Source organism: Bubalus kerabau, chromosome 14 (assembly GCF_029407905.1).
Source record: "Bubalus kerabau isolate K-KA32 ecotype Philippines breed swamp buffalo chromosome 14, PCC_UOA_SB_1v2, whole genome shotgun sequence".
Taxonomy (NCBI): domain Eukaryota; kingdom Metazoa; phylum Chordata; class Mammalia; order Artiodactyla; family Bovidae; genus Bubalus; species Bubalus kerabau.
The window spans coordinates 29,157,956-29,173,136 of record NC_073637.1 but is presented as its reverse complement, the minus strand read 5'-3'; the positions used below and the strand labels follow the sequence as shown (position 1 = coordinate 29,173,136).

The 15,181-nt window shown below is 41.2% G+C and overlaps 1 protein-coding gene across 14 annotated transcripts in view; it reads left to right on the top strand.

Moving 5' to 3' along the window:
• ASPH (aspartate beta-hydroxylase) overlaps positions 1 to 15,181 on the top strand; it is a 187,721-nt gene that overhangs the window by 83,269 nt on the left and 89,271 nt on the right. For all 14 annotated transcript variants that reach the window (XM_055546079.1, XM_055546077.1, XM_055546071.1 and 11 more), the window contains one exon: positions 11,729 to 11,770. In XM_055546079.1, coding sequence (XP_055402054.1) covers positions 11,729 to 11,770 — 42 coding nt within the window. The remainder of the gene's footprint in view (positions 1 to 11,728; positions 11,771 to 15,181) is intronic.

The window sequence follows — 15,181 nt, the reverse complement described above, 5'->3', positions numbered from 1 at the left end:
GCAACAATTGTTGTGGGGCCTGTTACCTTACTACCTTTTAATCTTTAAAATTCTTTAATCAGTGGAAAACTCAGATTGAGGCTCTCTGCACAATGCTGGATATCAGTTCACTTTTTCCTGGCCCTCAGAATCCAATTGATGATTACTATGCCTTCTCTGATCTTTCTAAGACTAGGTTATGCAGTCCTAGAATAGCAAATTAAATTTCATAATAATATTGATGGGGGCATAATAATCCCATGGGGCAGGGATTGTCTTGATTTTCTATTGTATCCAGCTTCCCCCCAGGGGATGGAGAGTGCTGACTTTGGTTAAGCATCATGTGTGTCATACACTTCTTGACACACACATGAATTAACTCCCTTAGTATTGTCAGTGGCCCCAGAGGTGAAATGCTCATATCTGCATTTTACAGATGAGAAAACTGAGGCATAGCAAGGCAGAGGAACCTGCCTGAAATCACAGAGCTGATAAATGCTATAACTGAGTTTGATTCTTTTTGTTCTGGCTCCAAGAGTTCACACTCTCAGCTTCTGTGCTCTAGAGGATTTCATGGAAATGAAGACCTAAGAACAGATAGAGGATTTCATGGAAATGAAGACCTAAGAACAGATGAGTTATGAGAGCTGGTTTGATGTGATAGAGATAGTGATAGTGTATCCTTAGGCATCTTTCGGAGAAGGCACTGGCACCCCACTCCAGTGGGATTTGCCTGGAAAATCCCATGGACAGAGGACCCTGGTAGGCTGCAGTCCATGGGGTTGCAGAGTCAGACATGACTGAGCAACTTCACTTTCACTTTTCACTTTCATGCATTGGAGAAAGAAATGGCAGCCCACTCCAGTGTTCTTGCCTGGAGAAGCCAATCCCAGGGATGGGGGAGCCTGGTGGGATGCCATTTATGGGGTTACACAGAGTCGGACACGACTGACGTGACTTAGCAGTAGGCATCTTTGTCTTAGTATGCATTAGCCTTTCACTTAAGACTCAGAAATGTTGAAGATTAATTATGATTCATTGTGGAAAAGTTAGCTGTCCAATAGCTTAAATTTTTCCATCTTTTGTTTATATTGATAAATTCATAAGTGCTTTGCTGGCATCCTTTTGGAAAGGAAGTAAAAAGTCAATCTGAAAAATTGATCATGCTCATGTTAGAAGTCATTCATTTTTAATATCACATTTAAAAAAAAATTGATTTTGGAATCTCTGCTCCCTTAGTGGGTTTTCACCTTGTCCTCAAAGTCATATTTTTACTTGATGTCACACAGCCTATTTCTAGCAATCTGACAGCATAACTATACATAGCGTGGGGACTTCCATGGTGGTCCAGTGCTTAAGACTTCACCTTCCAATGCAGGGGGTGTGGGTTTGATACCTGGTTGGGGAACTAAGATCTCACATACATCAGGGCCAAAAAACCAGAATATAAAACAAAAACAATATTGTAACAGAATTCAATAAAGACTTTTAAAATGATCCACATAAAGCAAAAAATATTAAAAAAAAAAACTATACATAGCACAAATTGAAACAAATCACTTAAGGAATTCACCAGCGTAATATTCCCTGCCATACAATACTTTAAGACCATTTGACTAATTGGTTCCTTTAACAATTTTTCTGTCATGCCATGGAAAAGACCATGATGCTGGAAAAGATGGAGGGCAGAAGGTGAAGGGAGCAACAGGATGAGATGGTTGGATGGCATCACTGACTCAATGGACATGAGTTTGAGCAAATTCTGGGAGATGGTGAAGGACAGGGAAGCCTGGCGTGCTGCAGTCCATGGGGCCACAATGAGTCAGACACAGCTGCATAACTGAACAACAACAATGCCGGGAAAAATGTTTCTCTTACGTTTTGTGATGATAGTTGTGCTATCTGGAATGAAGATGTGTGAACATCAATGTTTCTGGCTGAATCTGCTGCTCTTTTCTCTCTGAAGATGGAGACGACATTTGTAACTCATCCACATTTGAATATTCTCTCAGGGGGACTGATTGCACTGTTGCTTCTTTCCAGAGCTGCCACTCATGCCCCCCTTGTCATCAAGCATTTTCTGATTGGATCAATAAGACCCACAGCTAGCTTTAGGCTGGCAGCTTTAAAGGTCTTAGCTTATGGTAATAAGAGCCTAATATGCATATTATTGTTATTATTGATTATTATTGATCTTTCATTTATTCAAGAAATACATATTAAACAGCTCCTATGGTACAGGCTCAGGCCTTCCAGGTGACTCAGTGGGTAAAGAATCCATCTACTTCCTGGTTGGGAAGATCCCCTGGAGGAGGGCATGGCAACCCACTCCAGTATTCTTGCCTGGAGCAGGCTACAGTCCATAGGGTCGCAAAAGAGTTGGACATGACTGAAGTACACACACCTGCATGCATGCTACAGCTCTGCCCCAGACACACAGTGAACAATGCAGTCCCTGTCTGGTATCGATTCACAGACCTGTGGGTGTGCCGCTGAGGACAGCAGCTAGTATGGCATCATTAACCTCTCAGAGTGATACCCAGGCCAGCACCCAGAGGAGGGGGAACCAACCCAACTGTGGGGGCCAGGGGAGCAGAGCAGAAGATCATGCTGCAGCTGAGCCTGGAGGAGCTGCTCAAAGTGAAGGAGCCAGCATGTGGCAGGCAGAGGGCACAAATGCTTGAGGCACAAAGACCAAGGCGGTGTACCATGTACCGGCTCAGAAGACATAGTGGACAGGCGGGCAGCATTTCTCAGGGTGTCCCATAAATGATGTTTGAGAATTTGAATGTGGGCCTAGGGCTTCCCTGGTGGCTCAGACAGTAAAGAATCTGCCTGCAATACAGGAGACCCGAGTTCAATCCCTGGATCAGGAAGATCCCCTGGAGAAGGGAATGACTACCCACTCCAGTATTCTTGCCTGGAGAAGTCCATGGATAGAGGAGCCTGATGGGCTACAGTCCATGGGGTTGCAAAGAGTCGGACATGGCTGAGCAACTTTCACTAAAAATGCAAGAAAGTTGCTGAAAAACTTAAAGCTTAGGAGTTGCATGATCCGATCCATATTTGAACAGAGCAGTCCCACAAGGAGGTGGAGACCAGTCAGGGGGCAGATATGTTCATCTAAGCACAAGTGGTGGGAGCTGGGAATCGTGGCAGAGGTGCAGAGCAGGATGGATTCAAGGACCTTGGGGGTGCAGGTGATTGGTGGGAGATGGGCTGGTTAACGGGAAAAGTCTAGCCTGATTCCTTTGCTTCTGGCTTGAATGGATGAATGATGGAACTTTAGTGGAGATAAGGAAGGTGGGAGGAACAGAGGTGCAGAGACGACTGGCCTCTGGAGGTGCTGGGTTTGCAACTTGGGCAACTACTACTTCTGGGTGGAAACCTGATTCAGATACTTCAGGGCATAGATTTGAGTCTTTCAAAATCGTGATTAAGCTTTTAGTTTATTTGCCTTTTTATCAATGCTCATGTTGTACTTTAAACAAGTTCCCATAGTCTCCAGGATTTTTGATTGCACAGGTTATAGAAATGCATATTCCTCACAGTCCAGCTAATGTTTAAACTCTAAGAGAACTTTTTTTTTTAAACTCTTTCTGATGCGGTGTAATTTATACACAAGGAAGTACTCACCTGTTGATGATATAGTTTGATGAACTTGTACATGTCATATATTCTTACACCCATAACACAGAGTTCTTCCAGCCCCTGGAAAATCTTTCCCTCTTCTGCCCTCAGTAACGACCCCACCAAAGATGACTGCTGTTCTGACTTTGTCATCATAGATGGATTCATCTGCCTTTGAATTTGATTAAACAGAACCACAAGTCAACACATGCAAATATATATACACTTTTTTGGTGACTGGTTTCCATTGCTCACCATCATGGCTATTTCATCCACATTGCTATGAAGAGTCATTGGTCTTATTATTATTATTGACTGTAAATGTATTCCATTTAAAAATTATATCCTACATTGATGGCTGTAGTGAGTGTTTCTAGTTTTGGTCTATTATGAAGAAATTTGCCATGAACATTCTTACACAGTATACATGTCTTTCGGTGGAAATATTCATTTCTGTTGGATATATAAAAGTATACCTATAATTTCCGGTTGCTTCTCATTAGCACCAAATAATTCTGCTTATGTAAAAATTTTTGGTTATACATACATGCACATATGTGGATAAATAGATAGGGAAGGAAGGAGGGAGAGAAGGAAGGCCTATAATACAGTTTTAGAAATCACATCAAAATTTGGTTGGGTCTTCATGTGCACAATCTCCTTTCTAACTTTAATTGTAACATAGATCATAACATAATCATAACATAGCTGTAATAGTAAAATAAATTTGATACTAAAGTTTGAAATAAAATGTTTGTTGAAAGTAGGAATGAATTTTACTTCTTTTAAAATAGTATATACTTTTTTTTATCAACCATTTATATCATCCATAACATGAAAAATTGATATAAGATTATAAGTAATGCATTTTAACTACAGCTTACAGTATCTTGTTGCTCCTTGAAAAATCCTCCCTATATTCATGTTTCAAATACAATACTAGATTTTTCCCCCTCTGTTGCATTTCTTTTTAATACAGTGAAAACATTGATGGGAGAAAGAAATTGAATGTATTTCTCAAAAGACTGACATTCTTAAATTCAACTGTAATTCTCAGATGCTTGAAAGAACCTCGGGTTTTTCTCAGCTTTGCAAGTAACCCTCCCAAGAACTACTCTAAGTAGTGAGTCATTCTTACCCAGTTGCCATTAAAAACAACAATACAAAGGAAAATAGAACATTTACTTTCCATTGGTGGTTTTTTATAAGTAGAGTAAAAATGAAGCAGTTTCGCAATCTGTGTCTAGTTGGTCCTTTAATTTAGATTTCCCCTTATTTTTGCAGATACTTAAAGCTTCAGAAAGACTGCCCCTACTACCTACCACAAGAGGACCAGCTTAACCATACGCTCCAAAAGATGGCTGGGATAGATCTTGTGAAGTAATTTCTGAGCAGACCAAGATCTTTGGGAATGAACACTAAAGATGTTTTGAATGAACCATAGTCCACTGGCATTTTAGTGTTTTTCTTTCTTTTTTTTTTAAGAAACAGAAATCACACATATTGTTACATTCCTGCATGTCCTTTCCTGATAGCCTTAGTGGGTCCACTGGATTTTTCTTTTCCCTTTTGTGATGCAGCTTTTAGTCTTACCTGCATATATGTGTTTTTCAGACAGTAATTAATAATCATTGATGAGATAGCAGCACTTGTCATGGCAGGATTTTAATATATCTTATCAGTAATTAACACTATGTCAGCTGACTTGTGTACACTGCGTGAAACATGAATTAAAGCCACTAAGAGTGCCTTGTCTTAGGGCTCTGAAAAACACTGATGGAATCATCATTAGCTGTGAAGATTTGAGTTGTATATATCTGCACTGATACCTTTATTAAAAAAATTGCTATATTTGAGTATTCAGGGTAAAACTCAACATTTGAGATTCCTGCAGCTTTTAGCTTGTTAATTAGAAAAAATTTAATATTTCAAAAAAAGTTTAAATTATCATGGGTAATTTATTTTTCAGAAAAAAAGGGGGGAAATTAAAATTCTTGTTAGAATGTAGAGGAAAGGAACAGCCTGTTATATCATGCAAAAACGCTTTTCAGCACATTGGGGTGATTGTAGAATAGCTGTAATCCTCTTGGTATTTGTTTAAATCTTAGCAAATAACAGTTAGTGGTGCCTCATGTAAAAGTTGTTCTTCCTTTGGCTGGTAAAGTAACATGTACAACACTGATTCCTGCTCCGTGTATCAAGGAGACATTGCCTCTGGCTGAATGAAGCAGGGTTTGTGAAAAGTGCTCAGAAACCAGAAGCTCCCTGTGCTTTCACAGTTTTTGAGGCTTTTCCTTTCCACGCTGGAGACTTTCTTCTGTTTTTAATGTGGCTCGTGTGTGTCTCAGAAATGGTTGCTGTGATGAAAATGCTCATTTGTTAGGAAAAAGAGGTAGCTACATTCTCATTTTGAAAGGACCATGAGGTATTTAAAAAAAAAAAAACCTAAGATGTGGTTTTATTTACATGTCAGGGGAGCTCTTGATCATGTTCACATTGTTTTAAGATAGAGCGATTTTTTTTTCCTGCTTTTAGGGTTAAAATCAAAGAGATTTTATATTTTTATCATTAGAGATCACTATAGTGTAGTAAGGTATGCTGAACCGTAGTGTTAGTGAAGCCCAAAGTAATACATAGTAAAAGAGCAATAATTTTCTGAAGCTGTGATCTGGGTAATACAGAGTTGCTACTCAAAAATCTAATAAAGCTCTTACTTCGTATAGTAAATTATAGAACACTACTTTTTAATAAAGCCATATTTTTTTAGAGAAACAGGAGTGACATAGAACTGATAAATGCATAAGATAAATTTCGCTGGATTTTTGTATATAATCATCTCTAGAACTCTGAACACTGAGAATTCATTATGCTGTGGTCATATTCAGATACTTTCTAATTCCAAATATCTTGATGGATGAGCCTTGTCTTTACAAATATACGCCAAGCTGGGAAACATCAATGGATTTTCTAAAAATAATGTAGACATCTTCTGTTTAATGTTATTTGAGTGCAATAAAATACAGAAGAATTCTTCTCTGTATTGTCATCATTTTAGAGTATCTATTTTTTTGTTTTGTTCCATAACAACATCAGTTCATTTTATACTTTCTAATAGTTCAGGGTATTCTAGCACTTTTGGTGACTAAAATCACAAAGGAGTACATTCAACATCTTTCTTTACTTATTTTTAGTAGGTAGTGTTTATTTCGTTTAATATTTATAATTTGAGGGGCAGAATTTGGATGAAATAGTCCCTGCAGCATGCTGTGTCGGTTTTTGTCCGGCACCTAGAAATTCTGATAAGTCCCTGGCGAGGTCACTCATTCACCGGCACACTCCGGTCCTCCATGACTATCACTTGGTGAGGATTAGCCTTCAGCCTGTTTGAGAGAACCTAGGAGTTTGAGTGACTGGAAGGGTAGCAAAGGGTACCGAAGATTCTCTTCTGATCTTCATTCTCTGGGTAGTAAAGGAGAATTAGACACAAAGGGACGAAGCTTCTGGGATTCTAGAAAGTGTTGTTTTTTCCTCCAAGGCCCTCAGAAGAAACAGAAAAATCCTTTATGGTTAAGCAGGCCTGTTTTGCTGCACTGGCGATGCTAAGTGCTGAGTTAGGGAGTCCGGGCTCCAGGCACCTGTGTGTTATTACTGTGCTTACAGATGAAGAGACTGAGGGTCAGAGAGGCTGCAAGGCCTGCCAGTCAAGGTCATTCACAGCCTAGAGTCTAGAGTATACAGGTGGGCACCTAGTGGAAGGTGGAAACAATTAGGAGGCGACCAAGAGCAAGCAGAGAGAGGGCAGTCAGGTTACGGAGGAGTAAGAATCCAGGTGATGTCGTGATAGGATCTGACTGGGGAAGTGCTAGTGGAAAGAGGACAGGGGCCTGTGACTTAGACAGGACCCGGTCAGGGAGAGGCAGAGCCCCATGGCTGGGTCTTGGAGCAGGGAGAATAGATGCCAGTGTGACTAGGAGCTCAGGACACACAGACCTGGGTGGAGACTAGCTTTGCCCACAAGAATTGGCCGGTAGGCAAATTAGCACAGTCGCTGGAATGATAGAGTTCAAAATAATTGAATATACAAAAATGATTTTTTCTCAATGGTTGTATGACAGTTTTTAAAAGATGAAGATCCTGTTCTCTTTAGTAAGGTTTTCTTTAATAAAATAATGTTGAAAGAGGTAGCACCATTAGAAAATGTGTAGTTTATGTTTCTTGGGGGGTGTGTATTAAGACTTAAATCTGAGTTACTGGTAAGCTTGTACTTCTGTCATTTTCTGGGTTGGACTCAGCTGGGAGGGATTGGGGGCAAGAGGAGAAGGGGACGACAGAGGATGAGATGGCTGGATGGCATCACTGACTCGATGGACGTGAGTCTCAGTGAACTCCGGGAGTTGGTGATGGACAGGGAGGCCTGGTGTGCTGCGATTCATGGGGTCGCAAAGAGTCAGACCCGACTGAGCAACTGATCTGATCTCATCTGATCTGAAGCGTAGAGTATGGACCACCCACTATTGGAATATGCAAAGTGTAGTCTTGTAGAGTGTGGCCTTCTGAATAGTTCTTAATTGTTCTGCAACTCTTGGCAATATACCGTAGCCTTTCTAAAACATTTTTCTTATCTATGGAATTAAAACTACCTTTCAGAGTTAAATGGGATAATCTTCATTAAGTGTTGAGAACAACGTCTGGCATCTAGTTAAGTGTTTTCAATCATTTTCCTTTTTGGCACGCTGAGGGCCATTTGAATTTTCCCTGGGAAGCCCCAGGTACAAAGACTGCTGTTGCTGCTGCTGCTGCTGCTGCTGCTGCTGAGTTGCTTCAGTCGTGTCCAACTCTGTGCGACCCCATAGACGGCAGCCCACCAGGCTCCCCTGTCCCTGGGATTCTCCAGGCAAGAACACTGGAGTGGGTTACCATTTCCTTCACCAATGTGTGAAAATGAAGAGTGAAAGTGAAGTCGCTCAGTCGTGTCTGACCCTCAGCGACCCCATGGACTGCAGCCTTCCAGGCTCCTCCATCCATGGGATTTTCCAGGCAAGAGTACTGGAGTGGGGTGCCATTGCCTTCTCCGGTACAAAGACTAAAGAATAGCAAAGTCACTCTATTATATTATGCAGAATACTAGTGAAGTAAGCTGAAACTCTTTGAGAACATAACCTAAGTTAAATTTAAGCACCGAAAACCCCAGAGGTGAAAATCCCCTACTCCGTGTGTTTTCCACACCCAAGCTCCTGTCTCAGATCTCAACTTGCTGAAGCAGTGGGATTAGAAGGGGACAGAACCTAGGGCTTTTGCCCCGGGGTTGGAACATCTGGGCTAGGCCTTCTTAGTTCAGTCTCTTTGTCATCCTAGGTAACTGAAGACAGGAGGAAAAAAAATGACCCTGGTTCCAGGGCACACACCTGGCCAGGGGCCTCCCACACCTTTTTAAATGGTAATTAGTTCTGAACTTCCCCAGTGGTCCAGTGGTTAAGACTTTGCCTTCCAGTGAAGGGGTATTTGTTAAATATTTGGTCAGGGTGCTGAGGTCCCACATGCTGCTTAGCCAAAAAGCCAAATAAAACAAAAGCAATATTGTAACAATTTCAATAAAGACTTTAAAAATGGTCCATGTCAAAAAAAAAAAAAACCCTAAAAAAAGATGACCAGTTCAATCTACTCTTCCTTCCTTGGTTTCCCTGGGGGCAGGAAGATTTGTGGACAGCTCTAAAATCTTCTTCATGACCAGCACCCACTAGTTTTCTATAGTCAACTGAGAAACTTGCATTTGATGCTTGATTTGTCTAAATTACAGTAGCCATGTGCCAGGTAACAGATTATTGGAGGGGTGGACACTCGCAGCCTTCCTGCACGCGTTGCTGGTGCCACAGAAAGAGATATCCTTGGAAATTGAGGTTTTTTTTTTGATACTTCTCTTCTATCCTGTATCCCTGATACCTACAAGAGTTGTTCAGTCACGTCTGACTCTGCAACCCCATGGACTACAGCATGTCAAGCTTCCCTGTCCTTCACTATCTCCCGGAGTTTACTTAAACTCAAGAGTACATCCTACTAAATGATGCACTGCCTAACCTTATGATGGTGGTGGTTTTGTCACGAAGTCGTGTCTGACTCTTTCAACCCTATGGGCTGTAGCCCACCAGGCTCCTCTGTCCATGGGATTTCCTGGGCAAGAATACTGGAGTGGGTTGCCATTTCCTTCCTCAGGGGATCTTCCAGACCCAGGGATCAAACCCCGGTCTCCTGCATTGAAGGCGGATTCTTTACTGAGCCACCAGGGAAGCCCTTTATGACAAGGGTACAGTTCAGAAATTCTAGAATGTTCAACAGAGATTAGGAAGACTATTTTATATCCTTGTGCCTCCTGAAGCACTGACCAGGAAATGTGTGGCAGCCAACATTTGTTTTTTTTAAGATATTTTTGATGTGGACCATTTTTTAAAAGCCTTTATTGAATTTGTTGCAGTATTGATTCTGTTTAGTGTATTTTATGGTTTTTTGGCTGCGAGGCATGTGGGATCTTAGCCTGCCCACCAGGGATCAAACCCACACTTCCTACACTGGAAGGTGAAGTCTTAACCACTGGATCGCTAGGGAAGTTTTCCAGCCAACTTTTTAAAACCCTCCCTTTGCAAAGTCAGGACCTGCACTTCTTTTTCCCTTTCAACAAAATTAGAGACTGGCATGGGGAAAAGAATGTCTACTTTGGAGTCAAATACGCCACTGACCTTGATGACTTAGACCCCTACCTTGTCAAGCTTCAGCCTCCTCCTCTGCATGAAGAAGGAGCTCAGAACTACTGCAGAGGGTTGTTGTGTAGTTGCTCAGTCCTATCTGACTCTTTTGTGACCCCACAGACTGTAGCCCGCCAGGCTGCTCTGTCCATGGGATTTCCTGGGCAAGAATACTGGATTGGGTTGCCATTTCTTTGCCCATCTGCAGAGGATGTTAGGAGGCAAAAGATGTGTCTTGTGCTTGGCACCAAGCCTGGCACACTTTGAGTCGGTTTGCTTCCTCTCCCCTGGGGGTCTCAAAGGAGAAACACGTGACTGATACAAAGTCCTCTCCTTGCATCAGGAGCCTCAGATTTGCCTCTTGCCTCCAAAAATTGAAATGTTTTATATGAATGAATATGGGAAACTAGGGATCAAGAAATTGAATGATGTTGCCTGCACCTCTGAACCCAACCTGCACGGTACCCACACTCTCTCGCGTCTACTGTGGGGAAAGAATGGAATCTAATTTTTTTTAATCAGACTACCAAACTCTGCCCCATCCCCACTACAACTCAACCGTACACATGTGTACCTAGAAATTCTCAAAGACTAGGTAAATACCTACAGGGACTGAAATTGACTGGTCTACCTCTAACTGTGCTGTGTCACACCTGGGCTCAGTGTGGGCACCCCTGTGGGTCACCTGTGCATATAGGAAGTCCTGAGGAGTCAGGTTAGTGTTCTCAGTAGGATGGCATGCTACAGTTTAAAGCACACAGTCCCTGTTATAAAGCAGTGTATGGCTTTAAGAGACAATAAAGCTATTGAATCAGCTTTGAGTGAGTCTTCTCTGTACTCGGTTTGTACCCACAGAGTCACTTATTATTGGTGGAGATGGCCCCCATCACCCCTTATGTAGACCAGGAACACTCAGCCTGGCACCCAAAACCTGCTTACTGCTTGGTGATTTTTATAAGTAATTCAAATTCTTGATATTTTATAATAAATTACATATGTAAAGAATTTAAGATTTAGGAAAATTGAATTGTTAGCCCAGAATTTTTTTAATTGAAGTATAATTAATTTATAATATTGTGTTAGTTTCAGTGATGTATATATTCATATATATCACAAAGTGCTAGAGTCATATATATATACTCTGTCATATATATATAATTCTTTTCTATTGTACATTATTACAAGATACTGAATATAGTTCCCTGTGCTATACAGTAGATCCTTGTTGTTTGTCTTTTTTATATATAATAGTGTGTATCTCTTAATCCCAGAAATATTATGAATTGAACTCATATTTGAACTCATTTGAAGATAGTCCTATAATTTGAGATTTTGAATTGTGACTCTCACAATATTTATTTTGTTTTGTCTTTACCTTTCAGAAACAAATAAGAAAGCAGATGAGCCAGGAAAAAAAGGAAAAGGTGAGATTGTTAAAATCAACAGCCTTTCAAATACACATAAGGAGAAGTTATATTATCTGTGAATAATGTGATCTTGTTTTCTACCCTAGTCAAAATAAATTGCCAGTGTGTTTATTATTTCAGTGGTTTTATCAACAGACATTAACATTCTACATAAACATTAAGAGCTAAAGCTCTGGAAAGACATTAACATCTAATGCTAGTTTTTCTGTTCACTCTAGATACATCTTGAGAATTACCCAACTTCTGTGCTTCAGTTTCTTCTTCTGTGGTATAGGAATCATAAGAACAGTACCAACTTCCAGAACCCATGAGACTGTTGTTTCCACAATAGTAATTAAGTGAAAATATATGTAGAGTGCTTAAAGCCGAGTCTAGCACAGGGAAAGCACAAAGGGAATGTTAATTATTACTGTCACCTTTGTCGACAGCTGCTCTCAGGACAAAGATTATTCGAATATGTTCTTTTTTCATGGGACTTTGAACTGTGTGAAAGAAAGTCATGCAAATATTTCCATCTGTAAAGAAAATATCATCTCTGCCTTCCAAGAGCTTATTATGGAGGCATTCTAATAAATTTAAGGAACCAGTAGAATTTTAATTCAAAGTTCATAAAGGTTGCTAAACATAGAGTGAGGAGCTATTTTTTAAAGTTAAATTTATAAACATTATATGGGTGGTCACAGAGTAGCGGTTATATTTTTAGTATCATTTGAATGGTAAAATTATCAATGATTAAACAGTATTGGAGTTTCAGAAATGGCTTTAACTCTTTGTGATAAAAGCAGTGTTTACATTTAAAAGATACAGTTCACGTAAGAGCCAAGATCTTACTTACTCAGTAGAAAAACAGTACTTGACTATATGAAGTTGCTGGCTTTTGGCCATCATTTCATAGCCCTTAGGCACTTATTTTGCCTGGAGAATCCCAGGGACGGGGGAGCCTGGTGGGCTGCCGTGTATGGGATCGCACAGAGTCGGACAGGACTGAAGCGACTTAGCAGCAGCAGCAGCAGCAGCAGCAGGCATTTATTTAGCTCATGCATTTTTTTCTGACTGTTTTTAATTTTTTATTAAAGTAATATACAGATCTAAGTTTTAAATTAAAATATAGTTTATTTACAATGCGTTCATTTCTGCTGCACAGCAAAGTAATTCAATTATACATATATATATACGTTGCTTTTTTAAAAAAATATTCTTTTCCATTATGGTGTATCATAGGTTATTGAATATAGTTCTTTGTGCTACACAGTTAGTACCTTATTGTTTATCCATTCTATTTGTAAAAACTTACATCTACTAACCACAGTGTCTCACTCCATCCCTCCCCCAACCCACTTCCCCTTGGCAACCGCAAGTCTGTTCTCTGTGGCCGTGAGTCTGTTTCTGTTCCATAGATAGGTTCGTTTGTGTCATATTTTAAATTCCACATATGAGTGATATCAAATGTTATTTGATAACAACATTTTCAACAATAAATTTAAGAAACCAGTAGCATTTTAATTCAGCATTCACAAAGGTTGCTAAACATAGAGTGGGGAGTACAAAGATTATTCAAACATATTCTTTTTTCACTTTTACATTTCTTTACAGATGTAAATATTTGCATGTCTTTCTTTCTAACAATTCAGAGTCCTGTGAAAAAGGCTGGATAGTACTCAATTGTATATATGCACCACATCTTCTTTATCCATTTATCTGTCAATGGACATGTGGGTTCTTTCCCCCTATGCGTTTCTAAATAATGTCTAAATTCTGCAGTTTTCTCCTCCATGTTGGAAACTGTTGCCTGCCTTTTCTATGTAGATGACTGGGCTTCTATTCACACAAGCTCTCCACACTGCCTTACCTCCCAGTCTTCTACTATGTCCATGACTTACTCTCTCCACTGTTTGCTGTTGCCCAGCCTCCTTAGGTAGTTGCCCCTGTTTCCCTGACCATCCTGCGTTGAAGGTCCTGAAATCAGTCCTCAGACCATGTCTCCATCTACACACACTCCCTTGATGATTCCACCTGATCTCGCGGCTTTAAATGTCTTTATGCCAAAGGCAACTGCTTTAACTGCAGCCCAGGTCCCTACCTGAACTCTCAACAAGTATGTCCACCTGTCTACCTGATGGAGACCTGATGGCTACCTGATGCCCTTGATGGATAGCTAAGAATTGCATCAAACTTAATAAGTGTAAAATGGAACTCCTGACCTTCCCCTGAAAACACACTGCTCCTACAAATCTCTCTTTCCTGCCTCCCTGTCATTCCATCAGCAAACCCTGTCCACCCTCTCCTCCCAGCTTCTTCCTGCCACCTTCTCTCTCTACCACCATCTCTTGCCTGATTACTCCACTTACCTCCTAACTGATCTTCCTTTGTCTCTATCCTCTTTCTCAATTCAGTAGCCACGGTGATCCTTTTAAACTTTCTTTGCATGCTAAGTTGCTTCAGTTGTGTCCAACTCTTTGCGACCTTCTAGACTGTAGCCCACCAGGTTCCCCTGTCCATGGGATTCTTCAGTCAAGAATACTGGAGTGAGTTGCCATTCCCTTCTCCCGGGATCTTCCCGACCCAGGCATGGAAGCCACATCTCTTATGTCTCCTGCATTGGCTAGAGGATTCTTTACCACTAGCGCCACCTGGGAAGCCCTTAAACTTTCTTTAAGAATTTTATTTACTCTATTTTTTGTTTATTTATTTTTGCCTGCACTGAGTCTTTGTTGCTGTCTTGGGCTTTCTCTAGCTGCAATGAGCAGGGGCTACTCTCCAGTTGTGGTATGTGGGCTTCTCACTGCAGAGGCTTTTCTTGTTCAGAACATAGGCTCTAGGGCTTGGGTTCAGTAGTTGTGGCATGTAGGCTTAGTTGCTCTGAGGCATGTGGAATCTTCCCACAGCAGGGATCGAACCCCTGTACCTGCATTGGCAGGTGGATTCTTAACCATTGGACACCAAGGAAGTCCATGGTGACCCTTTTAAAACCTAAGTGGTAGCCTGTTGCTCAGATGCCTCCCATCTTCACATCTTTCTCAGAGTAAAACCAAAGTCGTCTGTGGTGGTTTACGGGCCTCGCACATCGGTTTCTCACTCTCAGAAGGTCTCTGAGGTTAGTGATGTGCTCAAGGCAACTGTGGCTAAGTGCACTCTGAATAGCAAACAGTCTGCAAAGGTCCTGAGGCGGGAGGGAAGGGCCTGAGAAACCGGAGCCCACGAACAAAGCCAGAGCGTGTGCTGTGCAGTTGGAGGGGAAGTCAGGGGCCAGACCATGGCGGAGTCAAGCTGCCTTTGTTCATGCAGTGGGCCTCCACACCCAGCCCATGCAGGTGTCTGTGCAGGTCAGAGACTTTCCAGTTCACACACTGACTGGTTTGCTTCCAGGAGGTACACCCTGGCACTTTCTGACACAGGTAGAGACGGGAG